Source organism: Leptopilina boulardi, unplaced genomic scaffold (genome assembly GCF_019393585.1).
Source record: "Leptopilina boulardi isolate dan_hultmark-lab unplaced genomic scaffold, ZJU_Lbou_2.1 LbouV2_315, whole genome shotgun sequence".
Taxonomy (NCBI): Eukaryota; Metazoa; Arthropoda; class Insecta; order Hymenoptera; family Figitidae; genus Leptopilina; species Leptopilina boulardi.
This window is the reverse complement of record NW_026137880.1, coordinates 1,011,840-1,037,516: the sequence shown is the minus strand read 5'-3', so window position 1 is coordinate 1,037,516 and position 25,677 is coordinate 1,011,840. Positions and strand designations below refer to the sequence as shown.

The 25,677-nt window shown below is 27.2% G+C and overlaps 2 protein-coding genes across 3 annotated transcripts in view; both read left to right on the top strand.

Moving 5' to 3' along the window:
- Positions 1–25,677, top strand: part of LOC127283887 (protocadherin Fat 4-like) — a 232,664-nt gene that overhangs the window by 50,283 nt on the left and 156,704 nt on the right. The gene's annotated exons all lie outside the window — the stretch shown is intronic.
- On the top strand, positions 1,221–2,605 carry LOC127283890 (uncharacterized). Of its 2 annotated transcripts, XM_051309003.1 has the most exons (3): positions 1,221–1,625; positions 1,740–2,028; positions 2,237–2,605. In XM_051309003.1, the coding sequence occupies exons 2-3, from the start codon at positions 1,848–1,850 to the stop codon at positions 2,425–2,427; spliced, it is 372 nt and encodes a 123-aa protein (XP_051164960.1). In that variant the 5' UTR covers positions 1,221–1,625; positions 1,740–1,847; the 3' UTR covers positions 2,428–2,605. The 2 variants fall into 2 exon arrangements, with proteins under 2 accessions (XP_051164960.1, XP_051164959.1); XM_051309002.1 differs by having other exon boundaries at positions 1,221–2,028.

Below are 25,677 nucleotides of genomic sequence, written 5' to 3'. Positions count from 1 at the left end.
AAGAAAATTTTATATAATGCAAATAAGGATTATATATAATCAATTACAGGTAAGTGGCAAAATAATTTGTAAACAAACAATTAAGGTTAAAAAATTCAGTAATTTATATTTAATTCTTTTAGGCTGTATCTATTGTTAAATCAATTAAATTAAATAATTAAATTAATATTAAATTATGTTTGTTTAAACTTAATAAAAATAATTAAATAATATTTGCATTTTTCATGTTAATTTATTTGAATTTGATAATTCACGGTTATGTTGTTGTTTTTAATTTTTCATTATTTATTGACGTAAAATTGAAATATCTATTTCTTTCCAACACACATAATTGAAGTGTTAAACATAAATTTTTACACTTATCATTATATAAGAAAACAAATTTTTTAACATTAAAATAGGTTATTTAGCTACCGTTGTTTAATTTTGCAGGAATTAAAAGGCAAACTGCACATGCACAACTATTGGTTTGGAACTTTTTTGAGAAATCTGGAGCAGAGTTGCCACGCTACCTGGAAGCGACCTGGAAAACCTAGAATTGTCAGCGAATTTTTTTTAACCTTGAAAAAACCTGGAAAATTCGGGAATTAATTTTTGAAACCTGGAGAATGAAAAATTTTTGACGAATTTGAATCAGTAAATGACTTTTTTCTATATGTTTTTGGTATTTGAAAAATTCCCTTTTTAAATTTTTTAATTTTTTACAATACTTTTTGTGGATAGTTTCCAATTTTTTAAATTTTCATTCTATTCAACTTCATTTTCATTTTAAATCTGATTTTTCTAAATTTATACTCTTCTGAATTTTAATTTTGCCAAATCTAAACTGAAATTTTTCTGAAAATTGATTTTTCCAAGTTTCAATTCTTCAAAATTTAGTTTTTTAAATTTCAATTGTCTGAGGATTTGATTTTTATTAAATTTCCGGTATTTGTAAAAATCTCCCCTTATTTTTTGATTTTTCACAATTTTTATTGTCGTTTTCATTTTTCCAAAATTTAGATTTTTCTCAACTTCATTTTCATTTAAATTCCAATTTTCAGGATTTTTTACTCTTATAAATTTGAATTTTTGGCAAATCCAAACTGCGATTTTTCTAAAATTTGGTTTTCTAAGTTTTTATTTTTCGGAATATTGTTTTTTCAATTTTAATTGTTTGTGAATTGTAATTTTATTCAACTTCCGATATTTCTGAAATACTCTTTTTTATTTTTTTTATTTTTAACAATATTTTTTGTCTAAGTTTCAATTTTTTAAAATTTTTATTATTTTTAACTTTAACTTTTGAAACCTGGAAAATGGCAAATTTTTGACGAATTTGAATCAGTGACTGACTTTTTTCTATGAGTTAGTTAGATTTTACTAATGATCGAATTAGTGAAAAAAAATTTTTTATTAATAGATCAGAGAAAAATTTAATGAAATGATTTTAGAAATTTAAACCCTTTATTGGATGACCAAATAAAAATAAATAAATAAATTTATGAATTTAATTTTATTTCTGGATTTTATAAAATTGGTTTTTACCAAAAAAATTCTGCAAAAATTACATTTTTTATCCTGGAAAACCTGGAAAAGTCAGGGAATTGTGATAACGGAAAAGCGTGGCAACCCTGTGGAGACACGTAAAAAAATCATTTTAGACCTCAGCTTTATTTCAGCTATACAATCTTTAAGCTATACAATCCTATTTGAATACTTTATTTCGTGATGAAAAAACCTCTTTTCAATTTTTTAAGTTGGTGAACTGGATGTGGAGAAAATAATTTTTTCTATTTAAAACTACAAAAAATTCAAATTCTAAACTAATTTAACCTAAAATTGTAAATGATTTAAACGTTAGCACAATGGAGGATAAAAAACTATTAAAACTTCTTGCTGGTGAACTGGAAAAAGAAAAAGTTATTTATGATAAAACATTTTCGGGTATTCCCCGTTATGGCAATCGAAACCGACATGTCGAGGAAGCTTTTGAAAAAATTACGAAACGTATTCAAGAGAAAGACGACAGTTACTTTTGGTTAAAAGGTTAAATATGTTTTTATTTATGTTTATTTTGTGATTTTTATTTCAACTAGCACAGTCAGCCCGCAAGTGGCCGTCTCCTTTTTTTCTTCCTTTTATGTCATTTAACTCTTTTAAAAATAAAATTTTATAAAAATAATTTTTTTTTAATTTAATTTTTAACTTTATTATTACTATTATTATTATTATAAATTAATATATTATTTGACAGCCGGCGGAGTAGAAGAATTATGGGAAAAAGTCAGATATAACTACAGTAGACTTTCAAGGAAGGAGTCTAAATCATTGAACGATTCACAATTTCTTGAAACATTTTCGTTTCTAAGAAACTACATACAAAACCGGGAAAAGAACCAAGTAGTGGATTCATTTTTAAAAAACAATTTTATGTTTATTTTATAATTTCATGTTTCATTTCACTTAAAATACGTTCTTCAATAACTTCTGAAATAATTATTTTTCTTTTTGTTAAAACATGGAATGCGTTATATATTTTAAATTCTCATTTATAAAAATTACAAGTTTTCATTATATTGTTATGATTTCTTGAAAATAAATTATAATTTCATCCTTTAAAAAATGTTCAATCATTGATTTTATGTTTAAAATATTACAAGGATTCTTATTTAAAATATGTGACCGTCCCCGAGAGAAGGGACCTTAAGTCAAGAGTAGATAAGGTCCCTTCTCTCGGGGACGGTCACATATATACATAGGAGGTGGCAAAAGCGGTTGCGTATACTCCGCGAGATGATAAATAATGATAAATCTGAACTGTTTGAAATTTCATACCGAAAAATATATCATAATTCCACAAACTTATCTAGTTCAATTTCTTAAGGCCCAGCGGTTTCGTTCGAAATCAATTTTGAATTCAAAAGTTCATAACTTTGTCAAAAATCAAATTATTTTTTATTTTTAAACGCCAACGGCACACAAATTTATTCTACTATATAAAAAATTTATAATGTAATAAATAAATAACAATTTTTTAATTACAACAATATAAACAATTTTTTTTGTAAGGTTTTAAAAAAATTTGCAAATTATTAAAATGAGTAGCTTCATAAAAATAAGTACTCGGGGGCTTTCGGAGTAACTGATTAGGAATGAGTAGTTACTTTTTCAAAATTCAAGATGGAGGAACCAAGATGGCGGACGAATTTTTTTAAAATCGGTCCAAGGCCTGAAAAATGTTACTATGGAGTTTTCGTGGTCACTGATTAGGAATCAGAAATTAGTTTTGTCAGATATAATAACATTTTTGAAAAAGAAAAATTCGAAAACAAACTTAATTGTGCTGCTTACGGTTTGCAATTTTTTGACTGAATGATAAAACATGTTAAATGAAATAAATGTTTAATAATAGAGAAATTAATAAAAATTTATTTTTGCTGTCCAGAATTAATTTTTTTTGAATTTTAGAAAAAGGTGTAAGAAAACTTTTTGACGGCCAAGGAATTTTAAATTTTTTTGCTGCCCATAGTACGCAAGTTTTAATTAAATATGTATTAAAATGTGTTACAAAAATTTCAATAATATAAAAATAAAAAAACCGCTGCCAAGTTAAAGTATTGTATGAAATTTTGTGTTCATTGAATGAACACTTTGCTTCCTCATGTGGAGATTTTTTTTACGTCAATTGACTTATTTTTAATGATTTTATAAATTATATTTATTATCTAAATTTAATTTAATACCAAAAGTCCCATTTTTCAAGATTTTTGATTATCTATTTTTAAAACATTCATAACTCCGACATATTTTTTAGTAAAAGGTTCGCAAATAGGTCAATCGATGCGTTTTCAGATATTCTTTAAGTTGGTTATGTTGATTTTTAAGTTTTATTAAAAATTTTTAAAAAAATTATCCAAAAAAGTCGATTTTTTCGAAATTTTTTATTTTTAAAATGCCAATAACTTTGGATTAAATAACTGTAAAAAGTTCGCTAATAGGTAAAAAAATTCGTCTTGAAAAACTCTACAAAAATTTTTTTTAAGTATCTGAACATTTTAAAAGTTATGAGCAAAAAACGTTTTTTTTGAATTTTTAAAATGTCAAAAACTTTAAAATTTTTTATTTTTTTTTCAAGACTTGAAAAGACTTGCAAACCCTCGCTTCAAAATTTACAGTTTTTTCGAGGATAAAACTGACGATTTTACAATATGAAATTTTTCATTTTTTTCAAGACTTAAAAAGACTTGAAAACAGTCGCTTCGAAATTTACAGTTTTTTCGAGGCTAAAACGAACGATTTTTGACTTAGAAATTTTTAATTTTCTTTTTCAAGACTTGAAAAGACTTGAAAACAGTCGCTTCGAAATTTACAGTTTTTTCGAGGCTAAAACTGACGATTTTTGACATTGAAATTTTTCATTTTTTTTTCAAGACTTAAATAGACTTGAAAACAGTCGCTTCGAAATTTACAGTTTTTTCGAGGCTAAAACTGACGATTTTTGACTTTAAAATTTTTTAATTTTTTTTCAAGACTCGAAAAGACTTGCAAACCCTCGCTTTAAAATTTACAGTTTTTTCGAGGATAAAACTGACGATTTTATAATTTGAAATTTTTCATTTTTTTTCAAGACTTAAAAAGACTTGAAAACAGTCGCTTCGAAATTTACAGTTTTTTCGAGGCTAAAACGAACGATTTTTGACTTAGAAATTTTTAATTTTCTTTTTCAAGACTTGAAAAGACTTGAGAAGCCTTGCAAACCTTCGCTTCGAAATTTACAGTTTTTTCGAGGCTAAAACTGACGATTTTGGATTTAAAGTTTTTTATTTTTTTTTCAAGACTTGAAAACAGTCGCTTCGAAATTTACAGTTTTTTCGAGGCTAAAACGAACGATATTTGACTTTGAAATTTATAATTTTTTTTTCAAGACTTGAAAAAACTTGAAAACACTCTCTTCGAAATTTACAGTTTTTTCGAGACTAAAACTGACGATTTTTGACTTTAAAATTTTTTAATTTTTTTTCAAGACTCGAAAAGACTTGCAAACCCTCGCTTTAAAATTTACAGTTTTTTCGAGGATAAAACTGACGATTTTATAATTTGAAATTTTTCATTTTTTTTCAAGACTTAAAAAGACTTGAAAACAGTCGCTTCGAAATTTACAGTTTTTTCGAGGCTAAAACGAACGATTTTTGACTTAGAAATTTTTAATTTTCTTTTTCAAGACTTGAAAAGACTTGAGAAGCCTTGCAAACCTTCGCTTCGAAATTTACAGTTTTTTCGAGGCTAAAACTGACGATTTTGGATTTAAAGTTTTTTATTTTTTTTTCAAGACTTGAAAACAGTCGCTTCGAAATTTACAGTTTTTTCGAGGCTAAAACGAACGATATTTGACTTTGAAATTTATAATTTTTTTTTCAAGACTTGAAAAAACTTGAAAACACTCTCTTCGAAATTTACAGTTTTTTCGAGACTAAAACTGACGATTTTGGACTTTAAAATTTTTTATTTTTTTTAAAAGAATTGAAAAGACTTGAAAACACTCGCTTCGAAATTTACAGTTTTTTCGAGGCTAAAACTGACGATTTTGGACTTTAAAAGTTTTTATTTTTTTTTCAAGACTTGAAAAGACTTGAAAACAGTTGCTTCGAAATTTACCTGAGGTCGAAAAACATAAAGATACATAAAAAAATCGAAGTTGAAAAATTTTTGTAAAAAAAAGCTTCCTATGAGGAAGCAAAATTTATTATTGGAGCACATGGTTGACTAGTTTTTAGCAAAATGTTAGAACACGTTCGAGGACATTAATTTTTAACATTGGGGAAATCAAAGAAAAATATTTTTTCGAAATTCCCATTATTAAAACCTTATTTTTTCAAAATTGTATGAACAGTTTACAAAAACTAGTCAATCATTCAATGCTAAAAAGTGGAAACATCTTATTTTATTTAAAAATTCAAAAAATCGCATTTATTGAAAAAATCGAAAAAAGGTCGTGTAATAATAAAAAAAACTAGTCAGTCATTAATTGAAAATATTATCCTTGAAAATAATAAAGAATAAAATAATTTAAGAAAAACAAAAATCAATAATTCTTTAAATAAATTTCTTTGACTTGTAAGAAGGAACTTAATACTTCGTCCAGTAGCCATCATTGTCAATGACTGCCTGCAGACGTCTTGGCATTGAGAGTATAGAGTTTGTAACAACTTCCGGTGTGTTTCCGATTTCTTCCCAACTTCTAAAAGCATGGTTAATCAGTTCTTCAATATTTCTGTCTTGACCTGATTGCCATTGTCTTACTACCATGGCCCATTGGTTCTCAATGGGATTAAGATCAGGAGAATAAGGCGGATGAGGAAGAAGAGTAATGCGAGGATGATTCGCGAACCATTGTCTCGTCACACGGGCTGTGTGGATTCTGGAATTGTCGTGTAACACTTTTACCTCATCGTACTCGTCCTCCGGAAAAATCCTATTCATGTAGGGAAGAAAATGGTTCTCTAAAATTTCAACGTAAGCCGCTGCGTTGAATCCTCTTCCTACTTCACGGAGAACTCCTACTCCATAAACAGAAGTACAGCCCCAAAAATTACACGAAACTCGGCCACTGTGATGCTTTTTCACTACGCAATTCGAATTCAGCCTGCTGTTTGGACCTCGCCAAACAAGTCGACGACCATCTGCTGAAGTGGAGAAAATTTTTTCGTCCATACATATCATGTTTGTCCAAAATTCCTCTGGATGTTCAACGTATTCCTCGGCGTATGTTACGCGTTGCCGACGATGAGCATCAGATAGAGCGAACTTATAAGCAGGACGACGGCTCCTAATATTCATTTCATTTAGACGTCTTCTCACTGTGCCAGAACTAATATCATTCTGTACAAGGTGTGCGAATTGTGCTGAAGCGGCGAATGGATTATTGTCTGAGAAATATTCATTGATTACTTCATCTTGTATCAAAGAAGTTTTTCTTATTGGATGATTGTATTTTCGGTGATCAGTCATAGCAAGGAGTCCACCACGCAGGTATTTATTTATCCACAAACGAACTGTGTTAACTGAGCATCGTACTTGATTTGCAATTTCCACATTGTTGCTTCCTGCCAAATGCATTCCTACTATGAGACTCCGAGTTGACTCTAAATGTATTGAATTTAATTTGTAAAAAATAAAGCAACTAATAAGAAATGACTTTAAAAATATTTTTTAATGTGAGACATAATAAAAACTGAAACAAATTTAAAAATTTAAAAGACAACAAGAGTAGAATAAAAAGCACAAGAAGTGGATACTAAGCGGAAAGAAGAGATAATTAGGCAAAAATTTTTACCGGACCCCGATTGGTCCTTGACCGGAAACTGGCCAGGAAGACTCTAAAAGGCATGAAAAATGGCGCCCTTTTGAAGTCACAGGAAAAAGCTTTGCCTTGAGTCGGAGTCAAGCCTGGCCTCGGTTGGGTATAATTTGTTTTCAAACAGACCAGTGTTAAGTTTAAAATTTTTTGCATAAGTAATAGTGGTAAAAAATAATGATCCAAAAATAAAAACAAATTAATTTAGATAAGTGGAAACGAGCGATTGAAATAGGGAAGGAAAACCATTATCATTAAAATCTTATCAAGACGATAAGAAGATTATAAGGGAAAGAATATGTGAAAAAATGAAACAAATAAAAGAAAATGCAAGAAAAAATATGAAAAATTAAATAAAAAAAGAAATTTGCAGAAAAATTAAAGACATTTACTTTTTCTAAATAAAAGTTACATTTTGTTGTAAAAATAATTAAAAATTTTTCAATTTCAAAAGGTTAGACAGTTTAGATAGAGACAATAAACGGAATTTAATAAAAAAATTATTTTATAATTGTCAATTAATTATATTGTAATTTTTAATCGTAACATTAGCATCTGTCTCTTTGAAATCAATAAAATTAATATAATTACTAAAAAATATCAATTTAAAGGTTACATTCATAACTTATTGTAAATATACTCATAAATTAAATCCATTATTTATAAAAACCATAAAATAATTAAATAAAATAGATTAATATTATGAAACTCACCACTTAAATTAGCATAAATGTTTCTATCCATTTTTAATAATTTTAAATATTAAATATTTTTCTAAACGTACATGTCAATGTCAAAAGAAAAAATATATTCAATTTTAACAAATGAAAATTTCGACCATTATACTGAAGTCCAATCTCGCATATTTTGAATATTGTTTTAATTAATAACATAAAAATACGTCAAAATACCAAATTTCATCCCGTTTTGTTGAAAATTATAAAACTAAAATAAGACAGTTTTTTCAAAAATTTCAATTTATGAAAAAAAAGGCGTTACTGAACGGCCCCTTGTTGAAAATTGTAAAATTAAAAGGATACCACTCTTTTCGAAAATGTTAAGCTTTATTAATATTTTATTTATATTGTTTTAATTAATATACATAAAAATACGTCAAAATACCAAATTTCATCCCGTTTTGTTGAAAATTATAAAACTAAAATAAGACAGTTTTTTCAAAAATTTCAATTTATGAAAAAAAGGCGTTAATGAACGGCCCGTTGTTGAAAATTGTAAAATTAAAAGGATACCACTCTTTTCGAAAATGTTAATCTTTATATTAATTTATGTAACAGTTTAATATAATTTTCAAAGTGGAGACAGCTGTTGGTGGTAATTAGTTCACCACCATCCATACTTCATCAGATGATTTTTCTGTTTAGTAACTCTCCAGAATGGGCTGATTAAATTTCTTCCTTTTGTTACGTCGAATGTCTAAAATTAAATAATTTAATAATTAATTTCTTTAATAAAAAAAATTTTTATTTTTATTTTTTTAGTTACTTTTTATATTTTTTTTTTATTTACCATGGGTTCCTCTTGTGGAACGTGTTTATCTAAAAACCGAAAATCCACTGAAAATTCCCGATCCTCATCCGACACTTCAGGATAATCAAAAAATATTCGGCAATGCTTCTTGCGAAGATCAAGAATCATGTTTCTTATTGCAGAAGCTATAATAATTTATTATATTATTATTATTGTTATTTTTTTTTATTATTATTATTATTATTATTATGAATGAACAATTTTTTTTAATTCTAACCTCATTCTCACGGCATATTTAATTAATTCAATTTTGACTTACCTGGCACTACTCTGGGCGATGCTTCAGCTAATTTCTCAAGTGCCTTTCTCCTGCGATACTGGCTTCGGTAGTTTGGGTCTTTTTTATCGAAAAGTACTGGATGCTTTTGTAATTCGATTGAAAAAAAAACCTCCATTTCGCGATCCATTTTAACGATTTGTAAAAAAACAATTGAAAATTTATTTAATGTATACTTTAAAAATTTTAAAGTGTTAACCGACATAAAAATTATTTCTTTTCATTCAGGAAACGGCAATAAAAAAATATTAATCTTCAAATGCGCCACATCCTGAATAAATATATCTCGAGGGAATAAAAATATTATTTAATGGTTTGAAAAACGATAAAATTAATTTTAAAATAAGGTATGGTATAATTCCAATTATAAACATTATTTAGAACATATTTTGACTCGTTTTTTTATTTTCAGCTTTTTTTTATAGAAAAATGCACGCAGATTATTCATTTCTTCTCTGATCGTGATATTGAGATGACGATGATGAAGAAACCACCGCCGTTTGGAAGAGGATCAAGGAATTGATCAGTGATAAGATTAAAAAATTCGTTCCTTTTTTTTGTTTACAATTTAAATACATTAATTTATGATCCGCATTAAATAAAAAAATTTATTTTCAGATAAAAAACGAGAAAAAAAGAGCAGATCCAATCAACAAAACTAAAGGACAGCTGTATCAAGATCAATTCAAATGCGAAAATTTCAATTTCTTTTCTGAAATTTGAATTCTTCAATTCAATTCTTTCTAAGTTTCGAAAGAAAAATTAACATTTTCGTATTTAATGATGCTCGATAATCTTCGCATTGTATATTTTCATTATTCATTGTTTTTAAAATCGTTCCATTCTTGATTTCTAAAAATCATTCAGTGTCAAAAATGTTAAAAACAAAAACCACCAATTTTGCTTTAGGGATTGTAAATTTTTTCGTGGAGTCGGGATCTGGAAAATTGCTTTTTATAGCTCATTCTTTATCCTTTTCCACAGGATAGTTTAATTCTTCATTTCTAACAATCTAAGTGTCAAAAATGTCAAAAAAGCAAACCCTTGATTTCTTTTATATTTAAATTCTATATTTCAGTTTTTTTTAATAAAATACTAAAAATTTCATTTTTTCGAATCTTCTTGTTCTTTCTTCTCCAGGTCGTTAATTTCTTTATTTCTGAAACTCTTTTAGAGTCAAAGATGTCCAAAAAGCAAACCGTTGATTTTCTTTTCTAAATTTAAATTTTTTATTTCGGTGTTTTATCGCGTCACAAACTAAAAATTTTCTTTTTTTCGTATCTTCTCGTTCTTTCTTTTCCAGGTCGTTTTAGAAAATTGATATATTTTTTTTGTGGAGTCAGGAGCAAAAATTTGCATTCTTTCGTTTTTTCTCGATCTCTTTTATCGGCATGTTTGTTTCTTTATTTTTGACACTGAATCAATGTCAAAAATATCAAAAAATTCCGGAAAAAAATCGGTATACAGGTTTACCGCCTACAGTCAAGAACTGAAAATTTGCTTTTTTTCAATTTTTCCTTATTTTTTAGTGTCAAAAATGTTTACAACCTAATGCTGTTATCTTCCTTTTAAAATTTAATTTTTAAATTTTGTATTTTTTTAATTCATAAACCGAAATTTAAATACCAAAAATACCAATTCGGTTTTTTATTTTTTTAGTGTTTATTTGGTATTTTTATTTTTTTTTTGTTAGCTTTAGGGTCTTAAAATAATCATATTAGAAATCTAGAATCTTTTTTGTAAATTTTCATTTTTTGAAGCTAGTTTCTGTTTAATTTAAAATAAAAAATCAAAGATTTTAGACATACCTTTTTTTGTGTTTCTTTTGGTTTGAGCTACTTTGATGAGAAAAAAATAATGAAAGTTAAAAAATCGAATTTTCGTTGTCTTTTTTTTAGTAATTTTTGTTTTTCTTTAATACAAAATATTAAGAATACTATATAATATAACATAATATAATGTATAATATTAATAGTGTAAATTGTTTCGAATATTACCGATTAAAATAAATAAATTGTTTATCTATATTTCTTTGCTGTTTCTTAAAATTTTTCATTTCCGAAGAATATGTCCTAATTCCGTATTTAGAATGATTCTTTTAAATTAAGCAGGTTGTAAAATAAGTGAATATTGTCTAAAAAATGTAGTTTTTAAAAATGATTTTTCATTTATTTATTTATTAATTAATTTAACTTTACATGTTTCGTAAAATTATTGAAAAATTTAAACCTACAGATAATAAACGTAAAATAAAATTCCCGCTGTAAATTATAATGAATTTAAAGAGAATTAAAATTTTTTGTCTTGAAACTGTAGTTCACAGATAGTTATCTGAGGTGAGCCTCAAAGAGATCTCCGCGTTGGTCAATGCATGCTTGTACACGTCTCTGAACCCCTTGAATTGTCGCGTTTCTGATCATTCCTGGAGGAATATCTCTGCAAATTTCCACTATTCTTCGTCTCAAGTTCTCCAGCGTTCCAATCCTTTCATATCGGTATAATTTATCCTTGATGTAAGGCCATAACCAAAAATCCAAGGGCGTTGAATCCGGAGAACGAGCAGCAAATACCATTTCTGGACTATGTGTTCCAATCCAGAGTCCGTTAAACATAAAGTCTACAACTTCTTGAGAACTGCGAACGGTGTGCGCAGTTGCTCAATCCTGTTGAAAGTAAATTATCTGAAAAACAATCTTTCTTGTAATTAATAATGTAATACGCAGACTTTTTTAAAAATAAAATACCTTAAAAATATTTACTTCATCTCAATCTGAAAAAATGTCATCCAATGCAGGTTCAACTTGCTCTATTAGCAAGTGTTGGTACCTTTCTCCATTGCCATTACCCTCAATAAAGAAAGGACCAATGATTTTGTATGAACGGTACCCTTCTTCGCGAAGTACTTTTAGTATTGAATTTCTGCTAACTCCGAGTTCGCGCGCCAATAATCGTGAGGTAATTGTAGGCTCAATTTCCACCTGGCCGCAAATAATTACTTTCATCTCTTCTGTTACCCGTACGTTTGTTGGCCTTCTTAACTGTAAAGCCAATTAAAAAAAGTTAATTTAATTTAATTTTTATTTAATTTAAAAGTAAATTGTTAATATAACATTTTTAGTAAAGTTTTTAGTGAAAAATGATTGTCACTTTTTAAACATTTTGTCTAAGGTCGATGTTTGAAAAATAATAGACTCCAATGAAATTAAGAAATTTTTGATTTAGAGAAATGTTTTCTTTAATTACATAAAAAAGATTCTAAAAACTGTAACGTCACTCAAAAATAAATGTAAAGAATTTTTAGATTTTAATTTTTTTCTTTTATTTTAATAAATAAGTAATTTTACTTTGTTTTTTAGAAAAATTCTTTTTTATGCAAAATGATTTGTAAAACAGGAATAAAGGTATGAGAAATAAGAGAATTTTTAATTCAAAAATTTTACAAAAAATTAAATTTTTAAAAAAGTTTATGAAAAATACTGTAAAAACTGTCTAAATGAAAATTAATTTGTAGAAGAAATGAATAAAAATCTGTTTTCATTACAAAAGGTTCTCATATACATATTTTAAAGAATGAATTTGACAAAGAGTAATAATTTCAGATACGAATTTAAAAAATAATTGAATACTAGGTGTAAAGGCCATATTTTTGTATTAAAAAGAAAATCATATTTTGTTTAAAAAAATGTTAAGATTCTGTTTAATTGTGTTTCCACAATGAATCTTCTTTGTTCCAAGGAATATTCTGCTTGAAACAGCATCACTGAATTTTCGTTTTTACTTTTTAATTTACATTGCTGCCAAGAGAAATTTGCATTGACTTCAGAAATTTCTGTTGGTAACACTGGAAATTTAAAATTGAAAACGAAATTGTGGCGTTATTATCGCAATGTGCACCATTGAAAGTAGCTGCAATTGAATAAATTAATATTTTCAAAGTTTTAGATAGTTACGATTATTATTATTTCTTGATACCTTTTATAGCAGTATATTCGCTTGAATATATGAAGCACATTTTGGAAACTTATACACTTCATTGAAAAAGACTCTCAGATTCACTTTTTCCAGCCCTCAGAATTGTTCGATATTTGAGATAGCATTTGCTTGTAAGATTTTTACGACTTCATTTCTGAAATGATCATAAGTATAAATCTGGATATTTAAGTTTAAAATACAAAAACCCTTTTTCTAAATTAAAGCTTTTTTCTTCTTATTAAACTAAACAATTTTCCACACCTTAAATTTGACAAAACAATACAAAATTTATCGAAACCCTATTAAATTTAATTGAACCTTTATAAAAATTTTGAATTAAGATTTCATTCCAAAAAATTTATTTTAAATAAAACATCAACTTACAAAAAGAAAAGCGAATAAACGTACAGGAGCTGAAGGTACTCCGCAAAGCACTTCTTCTTTAAAAAAAAAAGCAGTCACATTTTAAGAACAGCAGATTGGTCCAGATAACTGACACAATATTAAATTAGAGTAAGAAATGAAGAAACAAACGAACTGGTGAGCAAACAACGAGAAAAATCGAAAAAAATTCAATTTCTTCGAACTTTTGGATGGCGAAGTGTTCCACAGAGATTATTTATCACAATTTTAAGCTCTTCCCTTTGGAAATCATTTTCGTCAGGTATTTTACTTTGAATGTAAGCTACAAAAAAAATATTGTTATAATTATTATGATATTAATTAAAAATTGATAATTAAAATAATTATAATTTGATAATTATAACGTAAAAAGCATTCTTTATAAATAATTAAAATTTTAAAAATTAAAGTAAATTCTTTCTGTGAATAATAAAAATTTGTAATTTTAATAGAAGTGATGAGTATAATAATGAATAGTTTTATATATTTATTATATATTCCACGGAAAACGTAATCTCTTGAAAATAGCTAGTAAAGCAACGTTCCGAGGACGCCTCCCCACTCCAAGAGAAATAACTTTGCCCTTATTCGATCCGACTGCTCAAATAACTTTTTTCTTACACAATATCGATTCAAAAATTTCCTCGGGAATGGCCATTCTTTTAGTCCTGCCATCTGCTGTCATCGACTTCAAGTCTTCCTCCGATATTAACTGTTTCAGTAATTTTCTGGCCAACTCTCTCGGTTTATTTTTTAAATAATCCCAAGCAAGTAATTTCTCAGTTTTTACAAAAACATTGAAACCCTCAGCAATTTGAGTCATTTCCTTTTTTCGGAAAATTAATCAAAAGTGAGATTTTAAAATATAAGAAGATATGTATTTGTAAATCCAAGATAATAAAAATAAATAAAATAAAAAAATTGTAAAAAAAATATAATATTTAATATATATTTTCTTGAGTGGAAAATTCCGTGAAATATGCATTGCTCTTAAATAAAAAAATTAATAAAAAGTAAAAAAAATAATTATATAAAAAAAATAGAAATAGCGAGTGTTGGAATAATACGTACTGTATCCAAAAGATTATCGTTTTTTGCAGAAACATCAACTGTTCCTGAGATATCTTTTTGGGAGGATTTCGGTGCATGTTCTAAAAATTATACCAGATCAGGAATTAAAACTGATATAATTCTCATTTAATTAATAAAAGTATAAAACCTATTACAAATCGAGGTAAAAAGGAACTGTTACATTATTTCCTTAATTAACATTAAGTTAATACCTAAGGGGCCATACACAAACTATGTAAGCTTTAAGGAGGGAGGGGGGGTCAAGCAAAATCTTACGGATAGAAAAAAATGGCGCTAATGTATGATAAAGAGAGAGTGAGAGAGAGAGAGAGACTCAAAAATTTAATAATCACCACTTGAGATTGTCACATGACTTTGTTCAAACATATTTCCCTGGTCCTTCGCATGAAGAGCTTCGAGTGCGTGTTCTTAAAATTTATACCAGATCAAAAATTAAAACTGATATAATTCTTATTTAATTAATAAAAGTATAAAACTTATTACGAATCGAGATAAAAAAGTACATTATTTTCTTTATTAACATTAAGTTAATACCTAAGCCATCGACAATTGAACTTGTGGCAACAGATTCGACACGTTCGTCTAGAAATTGTTATTTGTTAATCTTAATCATTGTAAGAGTGGGAGAGTGAGAGAGTAAGAGATTAAGATAAAAGGGGGGGGGCTAAAAAATGTAAAAATCATCACTTGGTATTGCTACATGAGATTGTCCAAAAATAATTCCCTGGTCATTCACATCAAGTGCCTCGAGCCATTCTTTGCTATCTGAGAAGTAATAATTAAATAATAATTAAAAAATAATAATAATTAAATTAATAATTAATCAAATACGTTATCCATTTCCAGCTTTATTAAAATAAATATACTAAAAATCTTTAAATTTTTGTGAAAGTTGTTCTGTCATAATTGTTAAATTCAAAATCAGTGAAATAAAAATTAAAAATTTGAATAACATAATTTTATGTAAAAAAAATTTAATTGAATGATAACTGTTTATATTGACATCAAATCTTTTCTTTATAACGCACTTTTAAAATGATTTTGATTAAAAATAAATGTAATTACTAAATAACATTATTAAAATTATTTAATTGAAACAGTTATTTAGACAAATTGTTGACATTAAAGAAATGTTAGAAGGAAAAAAACTTTTCTTCTTTAAACGTAATAATTTTTCATTGAAAATAAATTTCACTGACCGTTGAAGGCGATAATTTTGGCAGGGTAGGATTTTCCGAACCACATAACTTTGACTGAATTGCCATTCATTTTTAAAATATTAGCTTCTTCAACAACACTAAGAGTTTTATCTTTCCACTGAACTAAATAAAACATTTTAGAAATCAATTTCCTTACTTGGAATAAATGTGAACTGTCATGTAGTACAAACATAAGAATTTTTAAAATAACACGAATCTATTTCCGCTAACTTCATAAAACTAAAATTATAAATTTGAAAAAAAGACGATTTTGTTTTCAAAAACATTAATAAATTACACTCTTTACATTACACTTTCTCAAAAATATTAATAATTAATAATTCTATTAAATATAAATAAATTTGTCGAATCCGAGAGACATTTGTTATTAAAAAATGAAATTGAAGAAATAGAAAAATAAAGGAAATTTATAAGTAAAATATTTAACATTATTGTATTTCAACATTTTTTAAAAATTGCAAGAAACATGCGGATCATCAACATAAAAAAAATTAAAAAAAAAAAATAATAATAATAATAATTTTTTTTTTTTTGCATTTTGCAAGGGTAGCTAACATAATCTTTACAACCGAATAAATCCAATTGGAAAGATTCTGAGAAAAATAAAAAAATATAAAAAAAAAAAATAAAAATATATTAACCATGGGCATAAAAATCATTATTTAACATTCTCTTGAAATAAAAATTGTTTTACAAAACTTTCTTTCAAAAATGAACAAAAACTTCCGAATCATGGGTCCATAAAAATCGGATTTTTCCAATTCCCAAAAAAAAAATTTCTTTACACAACCTGCTTTTGAAAATTTCTGAAATCTTCCGAACCATGGGCATAAAAAATCATTATTTTCCATTTTCTAAAAAATAAAAATTGTTTCACAAAACCTTCTTTTTAAAATTTCCGAAATCTCCCGAACCATGGGCATAAAAATATCATTATTTTCTGTTCCCCGTAAAATAATAATTGTTTATATTAACCTTCTTTTGAAAACTCCTGAAATCTTCCGAACCATGGGCATAAAAATCATTATTTAACATTCTCTTAAAATAAAAATTGTTTTACAAAACTTTCTTTCAAAAATGAACAAAATCTTCCGTACCATGGGCCCATAAAAATCGGTTTTTTCCAATTCCAAAAAAAAAATTCTTTACACAACATTCTTTTGAAAATTTCTGAAATCTTCCGAACCATGGGCATAAAAAATCATTATTTTCCATTCTCTGCGAAATAAAAATTGTTTTAAATAACCTTCTTTTTAAAATTACTGAAATCTCCCGAACCATGGGCATAAAAATATCGTTATTTTCTGTTCCCCGTAAAATAATAATTGTTTTTATTAACCTTCTTTTGAAAATTCCTGAAATCTTCCGAACCATGGGCATAAGAAAATCATTATTTTCCATTTCCCAAGAGACAAAACTTACTTTACTTAATCTTATTTTTCCAATTTCCGAAATCTTCCGAACCATGGGCATAAAAAATCATTATTTTCCATTCTCTGCGAAATAAAAATTGTTTTACAAAACTTTCTTTCAAAAATGAACATAATCTTCCGAACCATGGGCCCATAAAAATCGGTTTTTTCCAATTCCAAAAAAAAAAAAATTTCTTTAAACAACCTTCTTTTGAAAATTTCTGAAATCTTCCGAACCATGAGCATAAAAAGTTATTAATTTCCATTTCCCAAGAGACGAAACATGCTTTACTTAATCTTATTTTTCCAATTTCCGAAATCTTCCGAACCATGGGCCAATAAAAATAAATATTTTTCATTTCCCGAAAAAAACATTACTTTACATAACATTATTTTAAAAATTTCCGAAATCTTCCGAACCATGGGCATAAAAAATCATTATTTTCCATTCTCTGCGAAATAAAAATTGTTTTACAAAACTTTCTTTCAAAAATGAACATAATCTCCCGAACCATGGGCATAAAAATATCATTATTTTCTGTTCCTCGTAAAATAATAATTGTTTTTATTAACCTTCTTTGAAAATTCCTGAAATCTTCCGAACCATGGACATAAGAAAATAATTATTTTTCATTTCCCAAGAGACGAAGCTTGCTTTACTTAATCTTATTTTTCCAATTTCCGAAATCTTCCGAACCATGGGACAATAAAAATAAATATTTTTCATTTCCCGAAAAAAACATTACTTTACATAACCTTATTTTAAAAATTTCCGAAATCTTCCGAACCATGGGCATAAAAATCATTATTTAACATTCTCTTAAAATAAAAATTGTTTTACAAATCTTTCTTTCAAAAATGAACAAAATCTTCCGAACCATGGGCCCATAAAAATCGGTTTTTTCCAATTCCCAAAAAAAAAATTTCTTTACACAACCTTCTTTTGAAAATTTCTGAAATCTTCCGAACCATGGGCATAAAAATATCATTATTTTCTGTTCCCCGTAAAATAATAATTGTTTTTATTAACCTTCTTTGAAAATTCCTGAAATCTTCCGAACCATGGACATAAGAAAATCATTATTTTCCATTTCCCAAGAGACAAAACTTACTTTACTTAATCTTCTTCTTCCAATTTCCGAAATCTTCCGAACCATGGGCCAATAAAAATAAATATTTTTCATTTCCCGAAAAAAACATTGCTTTACATAACCTTATTTTAAAAATTTCCGAAATCTTCCGAACCATGGGCATAAAAATCATTATTTAACATTCTCTTAAAATAAAAATTGTTTTACAAATCTTTCTTTCAAAAATGAACAAAATCTTCCGAACCATGGGCCCATAAAAATCGGTTTTTTCCAATTCCCAAAAAAAAAATTTCTTTACACAACCTTCTTTTGAAAATTTCTGAAATCTTCCGAACCATGGGCATAAAAATATCATTATTTTCTGTTCCCCGTAAAATAATAATTGTTTTTATTAACCTTCTTTGAAAATTCCTGAAATCTTCCGAACCATGGACATAAGAAAATCATTATTTTCCATTTCCCAAGAGACAAAACTTACTTTACTTAATCTTCTTCTTCCAATTTCCGAAATCTTCCGAACCATGGGCCAATAAAAATAAATATTTTTCATTTCCCGAAAAAAACATTGCTTTACATAACCTTATTTTAAAAATTTCCGAAATCTTCCGAACCATGGGCATAAAAATCATTATTTAACATTCTCTTAAAATAAAAATTGTTTTACTAAACTTTCTTTCAAAAATAAACAAAATCTTCCGAAACATGGGCCCATAAAATACGATTTTTTCAATTCCCAAAAAAAAAAAATTCTTTACACAACCTTCTTTTGAAAATTTCTGAAATCTTCCAAACCATGGGCATAAAAAATCATTAGTTTCCATTCTCTGCGAAATAAAAATTGTTTTAAATAACCTTCTTTTTAAAATTACTGAAATCTCCCGAACCATGGGCATAAAAATATCATTATTTTCTGTTCCCCGTAAAATAATAATTGTTTTTATTAACCTTCTTTTGAAAATTCCTGAAATTTTCCGAACCATGGACATAAGAAAATCATTATTTTCCATTTCCCAAGAGACGAAACTTGGTTTGCTTAATCTAATTTTTCCAATTTCCGAAATCTTACGAACCATGGGCCCATAAAAATCGGTTTTTTCCAATTCCCAAAAAAAAAATTTCTTTACACAACATTCTTTTGAAAATTTCTGAAATCTTCCGAACCATGGACATAAAAATCATTATTTAACATTCTCTTAAAATAAAAATTGTTTTACAAAACTTTCTTTCAAAAATGAACAAAATCTTCCGAACCATGGGCCCATAAAAATCGGTTTTTTCAAATTCCCAAAAAAAAATTTCTTTACACAACCTTCTTTTGAAAATTTCTGAAATCTTCCGAACCATGAACATAAAAAGTTATTAATTTCCATTTCCCAAGAGACAAAACTTACTTTACTTAATCTTCTTTTTCCAATTTCCGAAATCTTCCGAACCATGGGCCAATAAAAATAAATATTTTTCATTTCCCGAAAAAAACATTGCTTTACATAACCTTCTTTTAAAAAATTTTTAAATCGTCTGAACCATGGTCATAAAAATCATTATTTAACATTCTCTTTAAATAAAAATCGTTTTACAAAACTTTCTTTCAAAAATGAACAAAATCTTCCGAAACATGGGCCCATAAAATACGATTTTTTCAATTCCCAAAAAAAAAATTCTTTACACAACCTTCTTTTGAAAATTTCTGAAATCTTCGGAACCATGGGCATAAAAAATCATTATTTTCCATTCTCTGCGAAATAAAAATTGTTTTAAATAACCTTCTTTTTAAAATTACTGAAATCTCCCGAACCATGGGCATAAAAATATCATTATTTTCTGTTCCCAGTAAAATAATTGTTTTTATTAACCTTCTTTTGAAAATTCCTCAAATCTTCCGAACCATGGGCATAAGAAAATCATTATTTTCCATTTCCCAAGAGACAAAACTTACTTTACTTAATCTTCTTTTTCCAATTTCCGAAATCTTCCGAACCATGGGCCAAGAAAAATAAATAATTTTTATTTCCCGAAAAAAACATTGCTTTACATAACCTTATTTTAAAAATTTCCGAAATCTTCCGAACCATGGGCATAAAAATCATTATTTAACATTCTCTTAAAATAAAAATTGTTTTACAAAACTTTCTTTCAAAAATGAACAAAATCTTCCGTACCATGGGCCCATAAAAATCGGTTTTTTCCAATTCCAAAAAAAAAATTCTTTACACAACCTTCTTTTGAAAATTTCTGAAATCTTCCTAACCATGGGCATAAAAAATCATTATTTTCCATTCCCTGGGAAATAAAAATTGTTTTACAAAACTTTCTTTCAAAAATGAAAAAAACCTAACGAACCATGGGCCCATAAAAATCGGTTTTTTCAAATTCCCAAAAAAAAAATTTCTTTACACAACCTTCTTTTGAAAATTTCTGAAATCTTCCGAACCATGAGCATAAAAAGTTATTAATTTCCATTTCCCAAGAGACAAAACTTACTTTACTTAATCTTCTTTTTCCAATTTCCGAAATCTTCCGAACCATGGGCCAATAAAAATAAATATTTTTCATTTCCCGAAAAAAACATTGCTTTACATAACATTATTTTAAAAATTTCCGAAATCTTCCGAACCATGGGCATAATAATATCATTACTTTCTGTTCCCCGTAAAATAATAATTGTTTATATTAACCTTCTTTTGAAAATTCTTGAAATCTTCCGAACCATGGGCATAAGAAAATCATTACTTTCCATTTCCCAAGAGACAAAACTTACTTTACTTAATCTTCTTTTTCCAATTTCCGAAATCTTCCGAACCATGGGCAAATAAAAATAAATATTTTTCATTTCCCGAAAAAAACATTGCTTTACATAACCTTATTTTGAAAATTTCTGAAATCTTCCGAACCATGGGCATAAAAAATCATTATTTTCCATTCTCTGCGAAATAAAAATTGTTTTACAAAACTTTCTTTCAAAAATGAACAAAATCTTCCGAACCATGGGCCCATAAAAATCGGGTTTTTCCAATTCCCAAAAAAAAATTTCTTCACACAACCTTCTTTTGAAAATTTCTGAAATCTTCCGATCCATGAGCATAAAAAGTTATTAATTTCCATTTCCCAAGAGACGAAACTTGCTTTACTTAATCTTATTTTTCCAATTTTCGAAATTTTCCGAACCATGGGCCAATAAAAATAAATATTTTTTATTTCCCGAAAAAAACATTGCTTTACATAACCTTCTTTTAAAAAATTTTTAAATCGTCTGAACCATGGGCATAAAAATCATTATTTAACATTCTCTTAAAATAAAAATTGTTTTACTAAACTTTCTTTCAAAAATGAACAAAATCTTCCGAAACATGGGCCCATAAAATACGATTTTTTCAATTCCCATAAAAAAAAAAATTCTTTACACAACCTTCTTTTGAAAATTTCTGAAATCTTCTGAACCATGGGCATAAAAAATCATTATTTTCCATTCTCTGCTAACTAAAAATTGTTTTACAAAACTTTCTTTCAAAAATGAACAAAATCTTCCGAACCATGGGCCCATAAAAATCGGTTTTTTCCAATTCCCAAAAAAAAAATTTCTTTACACAACCTTCTTTTGAAAATTTCTGAAATCTTCCGAACCATGGGCATAAAAATATCATTATTTTCTGTTCCCCGTAAAATAATAATTGTTTTTATTAACCTTCTTTGAAAATTCCTGAAATCTTCCGAACCATGGACATAAGAAAATCATTATTTTCCATTTCCCAAGAGACAAAACTTACTTTACTTAATCTTATTTTTCCAATTTCCGAAATCTTCCGAACCATGGGCCAATAAAAATAAATATTTTTCATTTCCCGAAAAAAACATTGCTTTACATAACCTTATTTTGAAAATTTCTGAAATCTTCCGAACCATGGGCATTAAAAATCATTAGTTTCCATTCTCTGCGAAATAAAAATTGTTTTAAATAACCTTCTTTTTAAAATTACTGAAATCTCCCGAACCATGGGCATGAAAATATCATTATTTTCTGTTCCCCGTAAAATAATAATTGTTTTTATTAACCTTCTTTTGAAAATTCCTGAAATCTTCCGAACCATGGACAAAAGAAAATCATTATTTTCCATTTCCCAAGAGACGAAACTTGCTTTACTTAATCTTATTTTTCCAATTTCCGAAATCTTCCGAACCATGGGCCCATAAAAATCGGTTTTTTCCAATTCCCAAAAAAAAAATTTCTTTACACAACATTCTTTTGAAAATTTCTGAAATCTTCCGAACCATGGACATAAAAATCATTATTTAACATTCTCTTAAAATAAAAAATGTTTTACAAAACTTTCTTTCAAAAATGAACAAAATCTTCCGAACCATGGGCCCATAAAAATCGGATTTTTCAAATTCCCAAAAAAAAATTTCTTTACACAACCTTCTTTTGAAAATTTCTGAAATCTTCCGAACCATGAGCATAAAAAATTATTAATTTCCATTTCCCAAGAGACAAAACTTACTTTACTTAATCTTCATTTTCCAATTTCCGAAATCTTCCGAACCATGGGCCAATAAAAATAAATATTTTTCATTTCCCGAAAAAAACATTGCTTTACATAACCTTATTTTGAAAATTTCTGAAATCTTCCGAACCATGGGCATAAAAAATCATTAGTTTCCATTCTCTGCGAAATAAAAATTGTTTTAAATAACCTTCTTTTTAAAATTACTGAAATCTCCCGAACCATGGGCATGAAAATATCATTATTTTCTGTTCCCCGTAAAATAATAATTGTTTTTATTAACCTTCTTTTGAAAATTCCTGAAATCTTCCGAACCATGGACATAAGAAAATCATTATTTTCCATTTCCCAAGAGACGAAACTTGCTTTACTTAATCTTATTTTTCCAATTTCCGAAATCTTCCGAACCATGGGCCCATAAAAATCGGTTTTTTCCAATTCCCAAAAAAAAAATTTCTTTACACAACATTCTTTTGAAAATTTCTGAAATCTTCCGAACCATGGACATAAAAATCATTATTTAACATTCTCTTAAAATAAAAAATGTTTTACAAAACTTTCTTTCAAAAATGAACAAAATCTTCCGAACCATGGGCCCATAAAAATCGGATTTTTCAAATTCCCAAAAAAAAATTTCTTTACACAACCTTCTTTTGAAAATTTCTGAAATCTTCCGAACCATGAGCATAAAAAATTATTAATTTCCATTTCCCAAGAGACAAAACTTACTTTACTTAATCTTCATTTTCCAATTTCCGAAATCTTCCGAACCATGGGCCAATAAAAATAAATATTTTTCATTTCCCGAAAAAAACATTGCTTTACATAACCTTATTTTGAAAATTTCTGAAATCTTCCGAACCATGGGCATAAAAAATCATTAGTTTCCATTCTCTGCGAAATAAAAATTGTTTTAAATAACCTTCTTTTTAAAATTACTGAAATCTCCCGAACCATGGGCATGAAAATATCATTATTTTCTGTTCCCCGTAAAATAATAATTGTTTTTATTAACCTTCTTTTGAAAATTCCTGAAATCTTCCGAACCATGGACATAAGAAAATCATTATTTTCCATTTCCCAAGAGACGAAACTTGCTTTACTTAATCTTATTTTTCCAATTTCCGAAATCTTCCGAACCATGGGCCCATAAAAATCGGTTTTTTCCAATTCCCAAAAAAAAAATTTCTTTACACAACATTCTTTTGAAAATTTCTGAAATCTTCCGAACCATGGACATAAAAATCATTATTTAACATTCTCTTAAAATAAAAAATGTTTTACAAAACTTTCTTTCAAAAATGAACAAAATCTTCCGAACCATGGGCCCATAAAAATCGGATTTTTCAAATTCCCAAAAAAAAATTTCTTTACACAACCTTCTTTTGAAAATTTCTGAAATCTTCCGAACCATGAGCATAAAAAATTATTAATTTCCATTTCCCAAGAGACAAAACTTACTTTACTTAATCTTCATTTTCCAATTTCCGAAATCTTCCGAACCATGGGCCAATAAAAATAAATATTTTTCATTTCCCGAAAAAAACATTGCTTTACATAACCTTATTTTGAAAATTTCTGAAATCTTCCGAACCATGGGCATAAAAAATCATTAGTTTCCATTCTCTGCGAAATAAAAATTGTTTTAAATAACCTTCTTTTTAAAATTACTGAAATCTCCCGAACCATGGGCATGAAAATATCATTATTTTCTGTTCCCCGTAAAATAATAATTGTTTTTATTAACCTTCTTTTGAAAATTCCTGAAATCTTCCGAACCATGGACATAAGAAAATCATTATTTTCCATTTCCCAAGAGACGAAACTTGCTTTACTTAATCTTATTTTTCCAATTTCCGAAATCTTCCGAACCATGGGCCCATAAAAATCGGTTTTTTCCAATTCCCAAAAAAAAAATTTCTTTACACAACATTCTTTTGAAAATTTCTGAAATCTTCCGAACCATGGACATAAAAATCATTATTTAACATTCTCTTGAAATAAAAAATGTTTTACAAAACTTTCTTTCAAAAATGAACAAAATCTTCCGAACCATGGGCCCATAAAAATCGGATTTTTCAAATTCCCAAAAAAAAATTTCTTTACACAACCTTCTTTTGAAAATTTCTGAAATCTTCCGAACCATGAGCATAAAAAATTATTAATTTCCATTTCCCAAGAGACAAAACTTACTTTACTTAATCTTCATTTTCCAATTTCCGAAATCTTCCGAACCATGGGCCAATAAAAATAAATATTTTTCATTTCCCGAAAAAAACATTGCTTTACATAACCTTATTTTGAAAATTCCTGAAATCTTCCGAACCATGGACATAAAAAGTTATTAATTTCCATTTCCCAAGAGACAAAACTTTCTTTACTTAATCTTCTTTTTCCAATTTCCGAAATCTTCCGAACCATGGGCCAATAAAAATAAATATTTTTCATTTCCCGAAAAAAACATTGCTTTACATAACCCTATTTTAAAAATTTCCGAAATCTTCCGAACCATGGGCATAATAATATCATTATTTTCTGTTCCCCGTAAAATAATAATTGTTTATATTAACCTTCTTTTGAAAATTATTGAAATCTTCCGAACCATGGGCATAAGAAAATCATTACTTTCCATTTCCCAAGAGACAAAAATTACTTTCCTTAATCTTATTTTTCCAATTTCCGAAATCTTCCGAACCATGGGCCAATAAAAATAAATATTTTTCATTTCCCGAAAAAAACATTGCTTTACATAACCTTATTTTGAAAATTTCTGAAATCTTCCGAACCATGGGCATAAAAATCATTATTTAACATTTTCTTAAAATAAA

Coding starts and splice junctions, on each gene's coding strand:
- LOC127283890 (XM_051309003.1), top strand. CDS start 1,848: ATGGAGGATAAAAAACTATTAAAACTTCTTGCTGGTGAACTGGAAAAA. Junction 2,029..2,236: donor CAGTTACTTTTGGTTAAAAG/GTTAAATATGTT, acceptor ATTATTTGACAG/CCGGCGGAGTAGAAGAATTA.